This window comes from Anolis sagrei, chromosome 2 (genome assembly GCF_037176765.1).
Source record: "Anolis sagrei isolate rAnoSag1 chromosome 2, rAnoSag1.mat, whole genome shotgun sequence".
NCBI classification, from domain to species: Eukaryota; Metazoa; Chordata; class Lepidosauria; order Squamata; family Dactyloidae; genus Anolis; species Anolis sagrei.
Genome location: NC_090022.1, coordinates 229510230 through 229530810, shown reverse-complemented (window position 1 = coordinate 229530810; position 20581 = coordinate 229510230). Strand labels below are relative to the sequence as shown.

The 20581-nt window shown below is 37.8% G+C and overlaps 1 protein-coding gene across 1 annotated transcript in view; it reads left to right on the top strand.

Annotated features, from left to right (window-relative positions):
• Positions 1-18965, top strand: part of GOLM1 (golgi membrane protein 1) — a 33009-nt gene extending 14044 nt beyond the window's left edge. The window contains exons 4-10 of the mRNA XM_067464451.1: positions 3303-3357; positions 4906-5008; positions 5268-5406; positions 10525-10690; positions 12656-12979; positions 15418-15543; positions 16097-18965. Coding sequence (XP_067320552.1) covers positions 3303-3357; positions 4906-5008; positions 5268-5406; positions 10525-10690; positions 12656-12979; positions 15418-15543; positions 16097-16167 — 984 coding nt within the window. The 3' untranslated portion in view covers positions 16168-18965. The remainder of the gene's footprint in view (positions 1-3302; positions 3358-4905; positions 5009-5267; positions 5407-10524; positions 10691-12655; positions 12980-15417; positions 15544-16096) is intronic.
• Positions 18966-20581: the final 1616 nt, after the last annotated feature.

Here is a 20581-nt window from a genome sequence, read left to right as displayed (position 1 = left end):
GACATGAGAGAAGCTTCCCACAAGGATGGTAAAACATCAAAAACATCCAGGCGTCCCCTGGGCAACGTCCTTGCAGGCGGCCAATTCTCTCACTCCAGAAGCGACTTGCAGTTTCTCAAGTTGCTTCTGACATGATAAAAAGCACAAATAATAAGTCATGAAAGTTACTGGATAAATCAGGAAAGTACCACAGGTAATGCTGGATTGGCAACAGAATGCAAAATAATATACTGTAACCATCAGATTGTAATGTAATATGTAGTGTGTGTAAGCGATTGCTATTCTTGATATTGTTTCATACAGCTTTTTCATTATTTTTAAGAAGTAGAATGCACGTGGCTGTTTTTGGAGATACCTTGAAATGTTTTAAATTATAGATGGTTATTGTTGTTGTTCTGATAATTCAGTCACTGAATCCCATATTTATTATTCTACATTACTGAGATGTTTTAAACAAGAAGAAAAATAGTTTCTATAACTTTCAGCAATCTAGGTATTGATCAGACAAACATCCATTTTGAATTTCCTTCTTCTTGTTCGATATGCCCTTAATTTTTTTCTACAGCCAATTTATAAGAATGTAACTTTATCCAGGAGGTATTGTTTTGTCTTTTCATTAGTCTAAAACATTTACTCCTTGCACTGTTTTAGGATTTTCATAAATAGATAGATAGATAGATAGATAGATATGCTACTGATATTAACATCTTTGCAATTTCTCAAGAGTCATATAGAATTAAAAGTGATGCTCGTCACCACGGGTAACTCTGTCCTGGGGCCCATTCATACTCTGAGAGTTTGCCACATATATTGCTCATGTGATTTTCAGTTGTCATGCTTACTGCAGGAACTCACTGCAAAAATTAAATACCGGTATGTTCAGGGCATTATTTTTATAGCTGACATCTAGTTCTATATTTGCACAATAGACTAGCACAGCGTAAATCATGAATTCTTACACACTGGTTCTGACATATATGTGCTATTTACACACAGTGAAGTAGTTTATATATTGTCTAGGCAACTCTACACAGATGTTTATTCCCCAGGAAATTTCTAGCTAGAAATATTGTTCCATCTGCCCACCAGCTGGGGCAAGATATTTTCTGCACAGCAAGTGATAATTCTGCTTTGTGATCAGACATCTGAGCACCAATTATAATGAAGGAATCTATTTTTTTCTTTTACATGAACAAAGGCTTGCTTCAGAATGTGTCCTTTTTATGTAAAGGACAAAACAAAAGGAGCTAATACAATATCTCTTCGGTATTTCCCCTTTCACCGCGTTCATTTTATCTAGGTTTTACTACATTCATTTTATTAGGAAAAAGGCCAAAATATTTTTGTAGATTGTGTTACATTTATTTATGCGGAATGTTTAATCATCACATAGAACATTTAATAAATAATTAAAACCAAAGTTTGGAGAAAAAGGCTGAATGTTTAGGTACAAAGATTAAATATATACATTTATTTAGTTGAAATTGATACTGTGATAAAAAGTGGACTAAGATAATGTTTGAATTATTAATAGTAGACTAAAGTATTACTGAAAACCATTTCAATTGTCCATGTTATATCCATACTTGTACTGTTTTACCCTGTGGTACTTCTTCCTATATCACTTGGGGCTTAATTCAAAAGAAATTTAGTTTTGATATCTTCAAAATTTGCTCAGGATTTAAGGTATTATTTTGCTAGAAATTATTATTTTTATTATTATTTTACTGACACAAAAACACAGTATGTCACAGCAAACAACATATATATGCTGGATTTCGTATCACAAAATCACAAGTCCAACACTTCCCAAGCGTCTCGGGTTGTGTGATGTATTTTTAAATGATGCGCGCAGATCCAAGTAAGGTGGCCTTTTGCAGTTGACAGATCGTGATTTTGTCAATGTTTGTTGTTTCTAAATGGCGGCTGAGATCTTTTGGTACAGCACCCAGTGTGCCAATGACCACTGGGACCATCTGTACAGTTTATGCCAGAGCCTTTGCAGTTTGATTTTGAGGTCTTGATAATGGCTGGTTTTTCCTGTTGTTGTTGTTGTTTATTACCTGTGGCTTGAGGTGGGGTGCAACATAGTTAACATACCGAGGTAGAACAAAACACTATTTCAATGTTTGCCGTATATATGTTGTGCTCCGCCCTGAGTCCCCTTCAGGGTGAGAAGGGCAGAATATAAATGTTTTAAATAAATTTAAATAAAATATTCAAATAAATAAATAAATCCACACAGGTTAAAACTCAAAAGTTAAAATTGACATGCATTCATGTTTGTGTATTAATACTGTTGAGCATGTGGCCAAACTAATTTTTCTCTCCCCCACCCCCTTTTTTTTTTGCCTCCCTGCAAAATTATATTAAAAATTGTTTTCCCTTTTTGGAGGATTGGCTCCAAATGGGGATAATACAGAAAGTAGATATAAAATTTTGGAATTGGATCCTGACTTACGGCCCATCCCTGTGCTCCATGATGTGAGGGAAACAGGATGATGCTTGACTTTATCGTTTTTCGTTGCCATAGTGGAGGCTCTGGAGAGCTCCTGCAGTCACTCAGTGCCTTTGCTGATGTCCAAAAGGAAGACTGCAACTTGAAAAGGGGAGAGGGATTGCCCCCCCTTTCCCCCTCCCCTCTCCAAGTTCTGTGGATGCTTTTGCTGACATTGTCAAAGGTGCCAAGCAATGGCCAGGGGCCAACACAGGAAAAACAACAAAAGAAGGTTTGGCTTGGTTGGACAGTGTAGACTTTGCTTCCGCTGCTAACACAGCTGGGGAGTGGGATGGTATAAGCACTATGACAGTATCCCAAGCTTGTTCAAAACAGCAACGCTTTGGACCAGCCCCGAATTTTGTGGCCTGTATAAACAGGTCTTAGCCAGACCTATTGAAATCGGCAGAACTTTAGATTAAAAAGGTAAAGGTTCTAATTGTGTCCGACTCTGTGGAGTGGGGCTCAATCTCCATTTCTATGCCAAAGAGCCGGTGTTGTCCGTAGACACCTCCAAGGTCATGTGGCTGGCATGACTGCATGGAGCACTGTTACCTTCCCGCCAGAGCTGTACCTGTTGATCTACTCACATTTGCATGTTTTCGAACTGCTAGGTTGGCAGAAGCTGGGGTTAACGGTGGGAGTTCACCCGCTCCCCGAATTTGAACTGCCGACCTTTCGTTCAGCAAGTTCCGCAGCTCAGCGATATATGCCTAAATTAAATCCCATTTATTTAAGTTGAGTAAGCCTGTATACAAATACTGGGAGTAGTTACCATACTTAATTTTGTTTTTGTTTCTTTCAGGCAATGCTACTGAATAATATCACAGTAAGTGATAGATTGATCCAGAATCTTAAAGGTAAAACTCTGTAAATTAATTACATATATGTTTGCTATATTAAGCCATTACATATGTATTAATAGAATTCTTATATTGCAGCCTAGTAAGGAAATGGTGGCAGGATCCTTTTATTTTATTTTAAAACGAAATAAACATGGTGGGGCTTGACTTAAAATTATAATGCAGAGAAAACAGTTTTTAAATTCTTAATAGACCACTCTTTCACATGCTGTAATGCATCATGGAAGTTACTTCCTCCAAACTGCAATTTACCACCTTATAGAAAAATACAGACAGGAGTTGAGGGTAAGTTGGGGTGGTATATTCATGGAAAACCTTGTGTGGTAGAAGAGTTAATCCTGCCACACCATTTTCCCAATCCAAATTATATTTGCCTTTTTTGAAACTCACAAAAAGATTAGTGATCAAATATTTCAGCTAATTTGGCTTTTAGTTCAGTTCTAATATTGTGATTAAAATGTGTCAAAGTGGTATACAATTAACTAACTAAATAAATAGGGATTCTTCTGTAATTGGAAACCTAGGTGCTGATTACTACAACTAGTTAGATACCTCCTAATTTACAAATAAACTAATGTGTGAAAGATTTAAACCAGGGTTGGATTAATTTGGCCTTCCAGATTTTGTTGGGCACAACTTTCAGCAGCCCTAGACAGCATGGTCAGTGTTTGAAGGGTGTTGGGGATTATTGTCCAACAACATGTGGAGGCCTACAGGGTTCTCCTCTGTACCATATAGCTGGCATCCTATATCACAGTTATGGATTTATAACTGGGAATTATGGATCTGTAACTAGTTTGTTTTTTAACTATGTTACACATTCACAGTTGTGATATTATTACAACAAGCCTAATTGCCACCTGAAGCCCATCAGACACAGATCAGTGGCATGGTTGAATGGGCACTTTAGGATAGGATACTGTGGCCATGCTTCAAGCTTTGGTGCAGTGAGAGAAGGGGCTGGCTGCATCATCTTGAAGTTCAAATGCTCCACAGACCTCTGTTGCTTGGAGTGGATATCAGGAGTTTCAGGAGGACTTTTGGGGTTAGCTATGTGATTTTTAAGTTTCTTAAATTTCAGTTGTGTTTCTAAGGTTCCTTCTCCACTGCCATATAAAATCCAGATTATTTACTTTGAACTGGATTATATTGCAGTGTAGACCCATAATCCAGTTCAAAACAGATAATATGAATTATCTGTTTTGATAATCTGGTTTATATGACAGTTCAGAAGGGGCCTAAGACTGTAGTCCTAAACACAAATGCTGGTATTCTGCCTAAGCGATCATGACAAGACTTAGGTTTGAATACAAATACGTCATGTTGTTCTGTATACATCACATTGATGATTAGGAAGAAAAAGGTTTAATCTTGGGCAAAAATCATTCATAATATCACCATAAGTTGAAGTTGCATGAGAGCAGTTAACAACAACTGCTGGATGAAACAAGTAAGCAAATGTCCCATCTGTCCTAAATGACCCATATGCATACATTTTCATACATTTATGTCTGCTATATCTTGTTCTTTCTTCTTTCTATTCAGAACAACTGGAAGACCTGCATCAGGAATATGGAAAGCTCCAAATTGATATATACAAGTTTCAGAAAAACCAAACTAATCTTCAGAGGAAATTTACATATGACATGTAAGTTTGTGCTACATGGCTACTGATATTATAGGCAAAGTGATCCTATTAAGCCAGACTTAAGCCTATCAAATTTATTCAGGTTCAGTAGGATGGAAAATCATATCTTAGTTTTATATGTAGTTACACGGGAATAAAATCTCAGTTTAAGTCTAACTTTTGACTTTGGCACTGAACCTCTTTGGCGCTTTACTAGCTGTGCAGAATTTTGTATACAAGCGTATGCACCTGAATGTCTGTATTCTGTGCTTTGATTCAGGTCTCAGTGTATTAGTCAGATGAAAGAACTGAAGGAACAGTGTGAAGAAAGGATAGCGGAAATCTCAAGAAAAGGAAATGGGGTGCCACAAGAAAAGGAGAAGAAAAACATTTCAAATGTATCAGAGAAAAATGATCATGTAAGTTTTAAAATTGAACTTTAGCAGGACATCTTTTACATTTGCGGTAGCTAGGCCATTCCAGTCCACTGTTAAAGCACTACATGAGGGTCAAAATCACCGATTATGAGAAATCTGGTCTTTGAGGTTTCCAATTTCTTTAATGTTATGCCTTCTTTGATGAACAGAATGATAACATTCCTCATTCCTTCTGTGGAGTACCTATGCAGGGATGTCCATATCACAAGCGTTCTCATTATTCCACCAAAAGTTCCTTGTATATCCTATATTAGTGGTTCTCAATCTGTGGGTCCCCAGATGTTTTGGCCTTCAGCTCCCAGAAATCCTAATAGCTGGTAAACTGGCTGGGATTTCTGGGAGTGGTAGGCCAAAACACCTAGGGACCCACAGGTCGAGATCCACTGCCCTATATGCATGTTCTCCTTTAAAACCTCAAAGATTGCCCTGTCTTCGCTTGAAGACATCTGGCATTACAATATAAATACCGATCAATGGCTTTTCTGTCCAAATGTATCTGATGGGTATGCTTTTCCGAGTGACTCTTGACCTTTTTGTCTGTCATATATATATTACAATATGCTCATGGATTCTGCCTTACGCTGAGTCAGACCATTAGTCTGTCAAACGCAGTATTATTCTGACTGATTGTGGCTCTCCAGAGTTTTAAGCAGGATTCCTTCCAAAAACCTATTTGGAAATCTCTGGCATTACTTCAAGTGTTAAACAGATCTAACACTGCTTAGTTTCTGAAACAGTATGAAATTGCATGTGTTTGTGGTGGCATGTCTGTTGTTATAATCTTGTTAGCCTTCAGAATATCATCAGGTAACATTTTACTTCCAGCTTCTTCCTATTTCTACATTGTCTCCACTTAGACAATGAAAATGATACTCAAGAAGATTAAAGTCTGAATTAGACAGTCCCCAACCCTAGTCAGCTTTCAATCAAGGAACATTTAAAAAGCTGTTCTATAACTTTTTAATGTAAAGTATCTTGCATTTAGGTCCTTATTCCCTAAGGTCCTCATTCTGTGTGACTTCAGAGGAGCTGACACCCTGGAAATTGGGTGCCACTATCACATCCTGAAGGCCCTGTCACCCAATTTCTGTGCCGTTCTCCACAGTTCCAAGTCATTGACCATGGTCTCAAGGAAATACATCCTCCAAAAGTCAGGAATTCCATTAATGGTTCGTTGATGGTCCAAAATTATAGTCATTAACACCCTTTTGGTCTGTTTAACTAAAAAGGGAAAATGACAGGGCAGGACATAGGTTGAAAGAGATATTTTTAAACTTGAAGGTTTTATAACACCTTAAACCAGTTGAGTGATTTTGGTGTGTCCCCTGAAGTCATTTCTGACTCACAGCAACTCTAAGGTGAACCTCTGACAGGGTTTCTTGATGAGATTTGTTCAGAGGAGATTTGCTGTTGCCTTCGAGTGAGGCTGAGAGAGTGTGACTTGCCCACGGTCACTCAGTGGGTTTCCTTGACCAGGGATTCAAACCCTGGTCTCCAAAATTGTACTTCAGTGGCCAAGCCACTATCCCAATACTGGCTCTTGATTAACCTCTTACTCTCAGCTTAATGAAAATTATTCAGGTTCAGTTGAAAACTATGCTGTTGGCAGACTTCCCCTTGCATTGCTGTTAAGAGTCTTTAGAGCAGTGGTTCTCAACCTGTGGGTCCCCAGGTGTTTTGGCCTACAATTCCCAGAAATCCCAGCCAGTTTACCAGCTGTTAGGATTTCTGGGAGTTGAAGGCCAAAACATTTGGGGACTCACAGGTTGAGAACCACTGCTTTAGAGTGAACAGTTTCTAGGATGCTGTAAGTAGTATTTCTGTTATTTCAGATGTTCCAATTTAACACTACGTAATGTATAAGAGCAAATTCATTTATTATTTTTGATTTTTAAAAAGTAATAACCATTATTGAATGTTTTTCCATTTCAAAACTATGGGAGAATTTCCACTAAACATCAGTTATTTGATTAGTGTGACTGCTTGTGTTATCTTTCGCATTCAAGTTTCTATAGCAAAAACTATAGAGCAGTTCCAAGCAAATAGATATTGTATTGTTGAAGGCTTTTATGGCCAGAATCACTGGGTAGTTGTAGGTTTTTCGGGCTATATGGCCATGTTCTAGAAGCATGTTTTTGGTTGTTTGAGTGACTTTTTATTATGAATATAAATGAAATTGTTTCATGTTGTAACTCTTCCAATCCAGCTAATAATTACACAGAAGAACCATGATTGAACCTTCTGATGAATCAGTCTTGTAAAGGAGGAGAATGTCTGCTCTTCTCTTCCTTTGATACTGAAGAATTAACTCTCTTTTCTCTGCTTTATACTAACAGTGGAGGAAAAAAAATTGAGAGAGATACTCATATTGCCTATCTTCTCTTAGTGACTAATGCAAGCTCCAGGCTTTATATCTGATCATATTGTGTTGTTTTGCATGCTTTCTTTTTGTCTAGAGAAGGAAAACCTTTGAAGATCCTTTGTAAGAGCTTCCTGATGACCAAGAGCCATACTAATTTTTGAAACTAAGTATTTGAATGTAGGGATTTCCTTCTGTTCTCTTCACCAGTGTTACTTCTTTATGTATGTTTTGCTTTTAGACCAATCTCTCAAGGACAAAAGAAGGGAAAAATCAAAAGGCCAGGAAAAATACTTAGAATTACAGCTCTATTAATTGCTGTATAGATTGTTTTGAGAAGGTGAAAATAAAAAACTTCTCTTTGGTAGAGAGTTATTAGTATTTCCTTTTCAGAAATGATCAAAGTGCTGATTAGTTTACTTAGAAAAGCTTTCTGAGCCAGGATATTTATTAAAGGCATAGGGTTTTTGAGGCTAAACTATATTGTTTAATATTATCTTTAAAAGGGAAAAGCTAAATGCTTTATGTTTTAAATTTACCACGAGTTTTACAAATATCAACTCTCATGTGGATTCACAGATTGATATTAAAGCTACATGTTATTAAGAATATTTTTTCCAATGTGGGAGTAATACATTACAGGATCTAGAAAGATCCAAATTGTGAAAATTACCATAATTTTTTTTAAAAAAATGTATAAGGTGTTGTAGCTCTTTCAAATCTCCTATGGGTGGGAGTTCCACAATCCTTGAGCAACCACTAAGATGACTTTCTCCTGCGTCATCACCAAATATGCCTAATGGGTCTGGAGGAAAAGATTTTCCCCTGAAGATATTAAAACGCAGGCACTTATATACGGAGATATAGTCTTTCAAATAATGTGAACCCAGCTTTTTACAGCTTTCAAAGTCATAACTTGCATTTTGGATTTGTCCTTGAAACTGACTGTTATGAGAACTAGTGTATTGCTATATGTAATGTGCCATGAAACAATTATCTTTGCTCATGTCTCTGTGCATTATTGTCCATTAGCAGTGATGTGAATCAGATCCCAGCATATTACAAATGGTGGCAAAGTATCATTACTATCTATCTTTCTAAATAGTAATGAACACTTGCTTCATAAAATTCTTATATCTATTTTATTATGATTCTTTCTCTGGGAGGATTTCTTTTGAATGTATCCTATTTCATCGCATAATAGGAATTATCGCATAATAGTCACACCCTGCTTTTGGGAAAGGCAAAATTTATATTTTATATTATCCTCGGCTAGAATGATTATGGCTTGTCAATAGAAGTGTACTGAGGAAGTGGGTCTTCTTAGATTATGGGAAAGGGTTTATCTAATTTGTAAACAATATATTTAACATCTGAGGGTAAAGTTCTTAGAATAGAATCTAGATCTGAGAAGTTTGTTGAAATACGCAATCATCCATTGCTTTTATCTAATTTAAGTAAAGGTAGAGTTTCCCCTTGACATTAAGTCCAGTCGTGTCCAACTCTGGGGGTTGGAGCTCATCTCCATTTCTGATCTGAAGAGACGGCATTGTCCATAGACACCTCCAACGTCATGTGGCCAGCATGACTGCATGGAGCCTTCCCACAGAAGCGGTTCCTATTGATCTACTCACATTTGCATGTTTTCGAACTGCTAGGTTAGCAGAAGCTGGGGCTAACAGCAGGAATTCACCCTGCTCCCCGGATTTGAACTGCCAACCTTTCGATCAACAAGTTTAACCCGGTGCGCCACCAGGGGGCCCTAATCTAATTTATCTAATTTGTAAACAATATATTTAACATTCTGAGACTTCCCTGGTTTCAGCAGAAGGTCTGGAAGATTTCTTTTTGGAAAGTGAAGATTCAGGATTATTCACCGGAAAAAAAATGTTGACTGTAATGAAAAAATGATTTCTTTTGAATATATCCTATTTCGTCACATAATAGTCATTATCGTGTAATAGTCGCACCCCGCTTTTGGAGAAAACAAAACTTATATTTTGCCTCTCCCTTCGCCATAGTCTTACCCTTAGTTCACTTGCCTGTGTGAGTGAATTAAGGGTGCAACTGCCCTTGGCTCTGTGGGGCTTGACTTGACTGGGAAGGGGGGCAGGCAGGCAGGGGAGTGAGCTCATCTGCCTGCTCACCCATCTATGGCTACAGAGCCTTGCCTCAGTTCAGCAAACTCCCCCCCCCCCCCCCCCGGGCCTTTTCCTTCCTAGCTATGCTTTGAGGGCACAGCTGCATCTTCAAAGGGATGGTTATTTGGTTTAAAAAGCCTGTCTCAAAGGGGGATTTTTTCATCACATTATAATTTCACCCCCTTCCCCCCTCCATAAGGTAAACTGCAATAAGGTAATAAGGTAATCTGTTTAGTATATTCTTCTTTATCTTTCTATGTTTACCTTATTGTGGTATAGGTATAGGAAGTAAACAATTTTTTCAAAAGAATTTATCACTGTCTTTGGCTGTGGTTTTCCACCACGTTGACCATGACTGTCCAGCATAACTGTAAGCAGAGATATTGATGCAGTCCATAATTCCAACAAGCAGTCTTAATTTTCAAGCGATAACTAGTAATGCAAAAGACCTGCCCTTGTATTTCATTGTAGTACTTTGTTCTGCCATATCACTTTATTCTGTTTGATATTTTAAAAAAGAATAAAAAAGAAATATTTTTAGGATATTTGTTTGTATTAATAATTCATGTGCATGTGGTGTTGCTGTTGGTTATTTTCCAGGTGCCAATGTTTAGACAGCCAGAGTTTCAGCATCGTGATTTAACAAAACAAGGAAATGAACCTGAAGACAAAAGTCGCATTTCTGAGAATTCTTTGATATTAGAAGCATCAAAGCCAGCATTCACTGGAAATAATGTGCCAGAACTGGATGATCGTAGACAAAAAGGTATGAATATATCAACAAAGATCACGAGTGCTTTCAGATTTTGTTTTCGGAAATTAATAGGGAATATGTTGCACGAGCCAGATTTTCATTGAGTTGTAGCATGATTTCCAAAATGTTGGCATCTAATTATTACCAAATTATTTGTTCCCAAACTTGATTTGTTATAAAATCCATTTAGTGGAAAAGGAAAGACATCAGAGAAACATTTGGCTATGTCTCTATATTCACTTGAAGAACAACACCATCCACCAAGAACTCTCAGAGTAGGAGTCCCTGGCAACTCTGAGGAGTAATGAGACATAGTTGTACTTGTTGAATTTGTTATTCTACATCTCCACATTGAAGTACCGGCACTAACATCCCTTATTTTGAATGAACATGTTTCCTAACATAACATTGGGACTTGGGCAGAAGTTCAACTGATTTAGCAGATTCCAGCTATTTGTCCATTGGGTTTTGTTCCTACCTGAGGGTGAATACCAGGGTGAGTTCTAGTCAAGGAAGGAGAAACTTGATTCCTGATGATTTTCTCCTCTGAGCATCAGCTCTCATACAGTGTCATAGGGCTAGATGGAAATGGCACCCAAGGAAGAGGTGTACCTGCAGAAGTTGACTTCTTTTCTGCCAGTAAGATCCTCCAGTAGTTCAAAGTGGACACAAGGAGGCTTTCCGTATGTGGAAGGTGACATTTGTACACAACTAATTTCCTTCACAGCTCTCAGGTCCTGCGATTAACAAGACTAGAAGTGTAATTCTTGTCTAGATTCTGATGTGGTATTTTCATGATCTGAAGGAGAATTGGGTGAGCCTTCTGCTCCTGTAATTTGTGAAAGGTATATGATAACAGCTGTGGCGGGGATAATGGAAGAGGCATTGCAATGCTTTTTGATCATATTTGGCTTGTGGAGTGGTTCCCAACCATGGGTCTTCCAGGTGTTTTGGACTTCAACTCCCAGAAATCCCAGCCAGTTTAATAGCTGTTATTAATTGTGGAAGTTGAAGTCCAAAACACCTGGAGAACCAAAGGTTGGGAAACACTCGGCTAGTGGGACCTATTCTTTTTCAGTTGTTTCCTATATTGAGATTTTGAAAGAAGTTTCCCTTGGGTACTTTTTGTGGTACCTTTGCCATCATCTAGTGGTGCAAGGTGTGGTTGGTTTGGTTAAGTCAATTGTATTGCATCAGTATCATTTGTGTAAAGGTACATTGATCTAGTAGCCTGTATGTGTATATATTTTCTAATATGATCAGTCTCTGCCTCAGAACATATTATTTCTGAGTAACGTATAAAGAAATGCTCATATTGCTTACACAATTTGAGGGTAAGCCGTGCTAGGGAATCTGTGGCCCTCTAGAAGTAGTTGGATCTTTAATCCCATCTGTTCTTTCCAGCCTAGGTGCTGATAAGGGTCTGGAGAAGAAGCCCTATGAGGAGTGGCTTAAAGAGCTGGGCATGTTTAGCTTGAAGAAGAGAAGGCTGAGAGGAGTGTGGTGGAGGAGTGTGGTGGAGGCTCCTTCTTTGGAGGCTTTTTAAACAGAGGCTGAATGGCCATCTGTCGGGGGTGCTTTGAATGTGATTTTCTTGCTTCTTGGCAGAGGATTGGACTGGATGGCTCTTCCAACTCTATAATTCTATGATAAAGGGTATTTATTCATCTTCTTTAGGATAGCTTGTTCTGCATCTGTAGAGTACAATATGCAAGACTGAGTCTTTTCACCTGTCTTGTCACATTTCCTTTACTATTCTGTGTTCTACACAAGCCTGTTAATCTAGAGCAGGGCTTCTTAAACGGTGGGTCCTGACCCCAAATGGGATCCGCTTAGCTCCATGTTGGGGCCCGAAAAATTGGCAACATTAAAAGACTTCAGAACACCACCCATTTACACCAATGTTTACAATGTTTATGTTTACTACCACCATTGATAAGATTAATTCTAACTTGTGGGTTTTATGATGACTTACAGGAGGAACTAATGATGATATTGCTACTGCCAAAGAGGAACTTCCGAAAGAAATATTTCCTGTTAACCAAGATCATCCACAAATACCTGCAAAGCCCAGCTTAGGTAGTAAAGAGCTGACCCCTGAACCAGGAATGCATCAAAACCCATATGAGAATGTAAGAGATGTCAACGGAGAAGATGCAATTGAAAGGCAGACTGACAGGCAGTCAGAAACCATGAGCCATCAAAATATCATTGAAGCCAAAGCAGACGATGAAGAAGTTGAACGAGAACAGCTCTTGAATGATGATCTGCAGCAGGATGACCAGGAGCCCAGTAAAGATGGTTGGTACAAATTCTCCTTCACCTTTTATGGGTCGATTACCAAATTGGGGTTTTAGAATCATTGTTGAACACGTGAAATACAGCTTTAGCATCTGTTCTGGTGATGAAAATGGTATGCAGATATTGATAAATGTTTTGGATCTGACATTCAGTGTTGAACGGACTCCCTTTCCTATGTGAAATAGTGATTGTCAACAAGGGAGAAAACTGCAAAACATTTATTTTCCCTGTGATTTATTTACTTACTTTATTTTTATTTCACCTTTCTCCCAATATAGGGATTCAATGTGGCTAACAACAAATTTCACACAATGCAAATTAAAACAATGTTAACAAATTAAAACATGCATGTAAAAATAAATATTTTGCTCTATTTTTAAAAAAATACATGTAGAACTGCATAGCTACCCCTTGTTTTCTGTGTTCTGGAGAATAGGACACAGACCAATGGATTCAAATTGCAGGAAAAAAAATTCTGTTTCCACATTAAGAACTTCCTGGCATTAAAAGATGTTTGGAAGTGTAATATACAGCCTGGGAGCCTGGTGGAGTCTCCTTCTCTGGAGGCTTTAGAGCAGAGGCTGGATGGCCATCTGTTGGGGGTGCTTTGTGTGTTCCTGCATGGCAGGGGTTTAGACTGGATGGCCCTTGTGGACTCTTCCAATTCTGTGATTTTGTGATTCCATGTTTGGATTGCACACTAATGTATGCTTAAGTAATGAAGGGTAGATTTGAAAGTCTGTCTAGATGCATGGGCTGGGAGGCACTGAGTAGAGTGGGAAACCTGTACCTCTGCAGCATTTCTCAGCTGCGTCTTCGATATTACATATCCACCCAATACTTTACACCAATTTGAAAAGTCATAGTGTGAGAATTAAGATGAGCAACTGGGCTCATTAAGAGGTTTACTTGCATTACACGTTCCCTGTAAGGTGTTGCCATATAGAAGCATATTCAGTCCTTTTTCTATAGGACCTGTATGTAACACATGAAAATTCTTTCAAAGTTTCAAAATCAGCTTATCTAATATAAAATGGAGACTGTGCAGGATGCTTGTTCTTTATCATAATATCTCAGGATTATTATAAAGAGCAATAAGTAGTAATATTTCTGTAGGACTGAAGCAACTTGTCTGTCAGTACCTTGTGTTAAACTATCACCCATCTTTAGCATGGTTTTCAAAAGAAACTATCACCCATGATCAGGCAGATGCTTCCTGATCCAGCCCAGCCTTACTACCTTTTCAGACTTTTGCTACACAGAAAGATTATTAATCAAGTAGGAATTATGGAAATGCTAGAATGTGTCCAGAGGAGGGCAACTAAAACGATCAAGGGTCTGGAGAACAAGCCTTATTTATTTATTTATTTATTATTTGAACTTATATGCCACCACTCCCCTGGGGCTCGGAGTGGCTTACAAGAACAGGCTAAAATCAAACACAATTTAAAAACAATTTAATACAATTTAAAAACAATCAGAGATCAAAGGAGGAGCGGCTTAAAGAGCTGGGCATGTTTAGCTTGAAGACTGAGAGGAGGCATGATAGTCATGTATAAATATGTAAGAGGAAGTCATAGGAAGGAGGGAGCAAGCTTGTTTTCTGCTACCCTGGAGACTAGGATGCAGAACAATGGCTTCAAACTACAAGAAAGGAGATTATACCTGAAGATGAGGAAGAACTTCCTGACTGAGAGCTCTTCAGCGGTGGAACTCTCTGCCCCGGAGTGTGGTGGAGCCTCCTTCTTTGGAGGCTTTTAAACAGAGGCTGGATGGCCATCTGTCAGAGGTGCTTTGAATGCAATGTTCCTGCTTCTTGACAGTGAGTTGGACTGGATGGGCCACGAGGTCTCTTCCAACTCTATGATTCTATGATTTCTGCTAGGCTACCATGGCTGCCTACAGTAATCACAGTCTTACATTTATTTTCTGTTTAGTGGTGCTTATTTTTCAGTGTGCATATGTTTTATGGACAAAGGAACATTTCTGATTTTAAAATATAGGATTTTTCTCTCTCAATTTATTCAATCTAACTGCAGAAAAAGATTCAGGTATTTTAACATGCCGGTATTGCAAATTACTATTTGAAATGCCAGAGTGTTATAAGAGGCTGGCCTCCAAAGCAGAGATGCATCAAGATACTAACTGTACTTTTCTTTGTGTCAGGAGCGACTTGAGAAACTGTAAGTCGCCTCTGGTGTGAGAGAATTGGCTGTCTGCAAGGATGTTGCCCAGGGGATGCCCAGATGTTTGATGTTTTACTATCCTTGTGGGAGGCTTCTCTCATCCCCTCGCATGGGGAGCTGGAGCTGACAGAGGGAGCTCAACCCACTCTCCCAGGATTCAAACTGCTGATATCTAAGTCAGCAGTACTGCCAGCACAAGAGTTTAACCCATTGTGCCACTGGGGTCTACATTAATTGTACATGTCTTTGCAGGTGAATTTGGAATCCAAAGGGTAAACCAGGATGTCAAAAGAGTAGACTACAACTTAGATGTGAATGAGGCAGAATCTGAGACAGATAAGCAGGCTGCTCTTGTTGACCAGCAAAATAACTTAATTGGTAAGTTGCTACGTCATCTTTCCTGAATTGTCCTCCTTGTCCCAGATCTTTCAGATCAGCATCAAAACTATGTTGTCAAAGGCTTTCATGGCCAGAATCACTGGGTTGTTATAAGTTTTTCGGGTTGTATGGCCATGTTCTAGAAGCATTCTCTTCCGACATTTCACCTGCATCTATAGCAAGCATCCTCCGAGGTCGTGAGGAGAGAATGCTTCTAGAACATGGTCATAAAGCCCGAAAAACCTACAACAACCCAGCATCAAAACTACTATGTAATATGATTTTATCTTGCTTTGGATTAGCTTGGTGTCTTTGGAAATACTTTTCTTCATGCTAAAGAAGAGAACTCTGTGAACTTAGTAATCATTTAGCAGTATGGAAACAAACTGAAGAAAAAGCTTCAAAAGACTTGGCCTCAGTTGAAAGCACTGATTGTGTGTTGTGATCCAGATACAAGCATGATGTCTGTTATGTGAACATTCTGTCATAGTTTTATGAGTTACTCTAACACTTCCAAAATAGAATTTCATTAAAATGTTTATTTTTTTTCCAGTTCCGAATCATGATGATTCCAAACTGCAAAATGACTTGATTAATCTTCAAGACCATCAACAGAAACTGTGAATGAGTTCAGTGTGTGACTCTTACAAAAACGACTACTACTGAACCATCTGATCAAGGCTTGAAATGTTCAACTCAAGTTGATGACTATTAGTTTATTTAAAACAATTCTGACCTCTTTAATGGACTTCTGACTTGACTAGGCCATAGTACTGATTCAGAAGCAGGAATTCTGTCTTTAAGGCATATGAAATTCTACTTGTTCTTCAGACGCCTCATCTAGTTTTCCTTCCTGAACTAGTGTGACAAAAAAACAAGATGCGATTTGTCTTGCCACTGTTGTGACAAAAGACGGTCGCTTTACAATTCTTCTCAGCCAGTCCCATATCTCTTCTTATGTTTGTTTGGTTTTTTTTTTTTTTTTGGGGGGGGGTCCTGCTTTTATTAATAAAGCAAACTTAGAGAATGACTTTATTTTGTATAGCAGTTTCCTCCAGAACAAACATATTTTAGAGCATTCTAGGGCTGTGCTCTGTTAAATGCCTTGCTTGGAGATAAATCTTATTTATTGTTGTGGGGCTTGAATCAAAGTAAATATTTAATATTTATATAGCCTATTCAGAAGGGGCCTCCTGGTGGTGCAGTGGGTTAAACCGCTGAGCTCCTGAACTTGCTGACCAAAAGGTTGGAGATTCGAATCTGGGGAGCGGGATGAGCTCCTGCTGTTAGCCCCAGCTTCTGCCAACCTAGCAGTTCGAAAACATGGAAATGTGAGTAGATCAATAGGTACCGCTCTTGTGGGAAGGTAACGGTGCTCCATGCAGTCATGCTGGCCACATGACCTAGGAGGGGTCTATGGACAACGCCGGCTTTTTGGTTTAGAAATGGAGATGAGCACTGCTCCCTGGACACGACTAGACTTAATGTCAAGGGGATACCTTTACCTATCCTATTCAGATAAAATGATATCTGTCTTAAAGAGCAGTACCGAATAAGAATGGTAACTCCAAGTCATGGCCTCCTGGATTTCTGTCAAGTAGGTTAATAACAATATAGAATTTTCATGTACAGTAATTGCTGATCCTGTGACTATGATCTTGCCACCACTTAGATATACATGGAAAAAGAACCTATAAGGTCCTATTGTATTTCCTGCTTCTTATCAGGTATCTTATTTAAGTGCTGAATGAATAGCTGTAATATTCTATTGAATTGTGGAAAGATCATGATGCTAAACTGGAACCATTAAAATGTCATAGAATGAGTGAGATGTAATAGATATAACAAGTTTGTTCCATAGGAGGGATGTTTCAAGTAATTACTTTAGGTTTTTTTTTCAAATTTAAGAGGTAAAATACCTTTTCCATTCTGTAGCTCATATTGGCTTGATTTTAATTATTTTAATAAAACTGAATCTAGTGTTCATAAAAGGAAAACCTATTTATTATAGGATCAAAGGTTAATTAATGGGTTTGCTAATCTGGTTTGTAGCATCTTATTTCCAATAAAATATTACACATAGCTTAAAACATCATACTATGTGTCTCTATATCAGTGGTTCCCAATCTGTGGTCCATGGACCACCAGTGGTCCGCAAGAACTAAATTATGGTCCACGGCCTCACTGTTACTACACCATTGTAATGAGAGTGACTGGTCTTGCGAAACCCTCTTTGAAGTTGACTATCCATGAAAGGTGTGACAACAAGCCTCCTGACTGCTACTGCTTGGTACCTCCATTTTTCGGCCTGTTCCTGGGGTTATTTGGGGGTGCTGATTCAGAAAATTGCATTGGATAAAGCACATCAGCTTTAGATGATTAAATATGGTTTTCTATGGGTGAGCAGATGGCAAATACTAGATGGCATATGTTCTGTATCAGAAACTAGAGCTGATGTGGTCTATCCAATGCAATTTTCTGAATCAGCACCCCCAAATAACCAAACTGAATCTAAAGTTGACCAAAAACCGATTTGTAACCCTTTTAGTACTAATGTTGGAGAGTGATCCCTGGTCAAAGTGGTTCCTGGTCAAAAAAAGGGTTGGGAACTACTGCTCTATATTTTAGGTCTAAGTTACTCATACTAGAAATCCAAGCAGTCAAGCCATATTCTTTAAAGTACTCTCAAACTTCCTGTTTGTTTTTTGAATAGGTAACATATTTACCTTAATAAAGTAGTTTAAAGATGTTCTGCTAATATTGAATGTTTAATTTGTTCTTATGTTTCAGGTAAGTAAAAGAAAAACCCAAATTAATTGTGTCTCAAAGCAAATGTTAACACAATTCATAGAACATTTAGCAGAATACACAGGAACAAATCTAAATGTAATGTTCATATCATTGTAAACACAAGTAAAGACAAATCTCAACAATGAAATTCCACTTACATTTTCACTCAATATAACATCTTATTTCCTTAACCTTACCAATCCCAATTCCACACTTATCAACCACTTGTGTCCAGCAATTTTTTCCTCTCCCTCCCCTTTCCCCCTTCTCCCCCTACTCGCTTGGAACAGTTGTATCTTTGAGTATTATTTGACTTGATCAATTGTGACAAGGGTATGATTCAGTTCTTTATATTTTCTTTTTCCTTTTATTATAGCTACCAGAATTTCCAATTTAAAGTCCTGGTTCTTCTTACAACAGCCTATTATATATTTCATCCTCCTTTCAAAAATATAATCCTGGAGCATACAGTCTGCTAAATATTTAAATCATTTTTAATATTCCCATTTTCCTGCTCTTTCCAGCCCAAAACTATGGTTGCTTGAGCCATTTCTATCATATGTTTTATGGTGTCAGCCCATTTATTAGTGTTGCCCTGGCCATCTATTTTATGAATAAAATAATGCCTCTTATTCAGCTCTACTTAATAATAATTTATTTATTTGACCAGTCATATGACCATTTCAAAATATACCATAAGTAAAAGACAAGGCAAAAAGGAGAAGACAGCAGCTGACCTATTTACAATCAGAGTCTTGTTTTCCTGGGTCATCTTTTAGGAAATGTGCTCTTTTCTTGTTAGCTTTTAGAATAAAAAGGCTTATTCTGATTATGGTGGATCTTTCCTGTCCTTGTAAGAGGAATGTCAGAAGCTCATTTCTGTTGGGGGACCTGCAGTTGGATAATATTGGATATAAATATCTGTATCACAGTTCAGTATATGCTGGGCAATCAATCAAGAAATGTTCGATATCATCCAGAGTTTGTTCTCATACCCATAACTTTTCACTTCTTGAGATGTTACAGTAACGCCCAGTTTGCATCATAATACCGAGTTGTTCAAACCTAGGCCTAGTATATTCTTCTTAAGGGAAGCGGAAGTAGAATAGTCAGATAGTGTTCTAAATGAACATTCCTTTTGTGGGAAGCTAAAAACCTTGTGGCAGAAGACCAACCTATGATTGCTAGGTCCAATTGAGCATAGATATCTCAAGTGCGTGAGCACTGCATGAGCACTTATTTTGCCTTAGGTCCTAGATCGTTCAGAAATTGTATTCAGCTCTACTTTTAGGCCTATTAATTCTTCCATCTATGTTTAAAAAAATGTATCTTATCATAGCCACATCACTTATGCATAAAAGAGCTGATTTTACCCCATTTGTACCTATATAGTTTTGACGATTATAGAATTATATGTGCTAATTTAAGTGGGGTTCTATACTATTTCGTCAGTATTTTCTTTACTTTTTTAATAAATCATCTTTATTGTGAAATTTTAGGTAATTTACATATTTTGTCAGTATTTTCTGTTGTGTTTCTCTTGTACTAATATTTTGTTTTAATTGAGATAATCCAGTGTTCAATGTCTGATACATTGGGGTTTATATCCTCTTTCCATATCTTGACTATTTTCTTATAAATGCAAGCCATGAAGCATTTCTCCTTCTCTAATTTTTATTTTAAAAATTGATCAAAATTTGTTTCTGGACTTTTATTTCTACTCCATTCTATAATCCTTTGTTTCAAACCATTCCCATTTGTCTTTTATCATATTCCAATCTTTAATTTGGGAAAAATCATCATCTTACCAATCTTAATTCTGTTGGACATACTCCAGTTCCAATTTTTCCAGTTGTGAATTTGTTAATACAAAATCTTCTGTATGTACCACTAGGTTCAGATGCCTATTACCAGCCCAAATCAAGGACTTACAGGAACCAAATAGATAAAGTAAAATATGGCACCTTTCCTGTGAATCTGCAATATTAATGAATGGAATCCAGGAGGAAACAAAATTTAAGTCTTTCTATCTATGCCATAAAAATGTCTTAAGCCACAGTACTTAAGAGATAATGTGTTTATACTTTTATATTTGGGAGTTCCCAGGGAAACATCACCACAATAGCATTTGTATTTGTTTTGGTTAGGGCTATAATCTATTTTCACTCACCAATACATATGTACTTGTTGCACTGTAGTTTCAGAATTGTCAAACATGTTATGAAGTGTATATAAATGTTCTGAAACC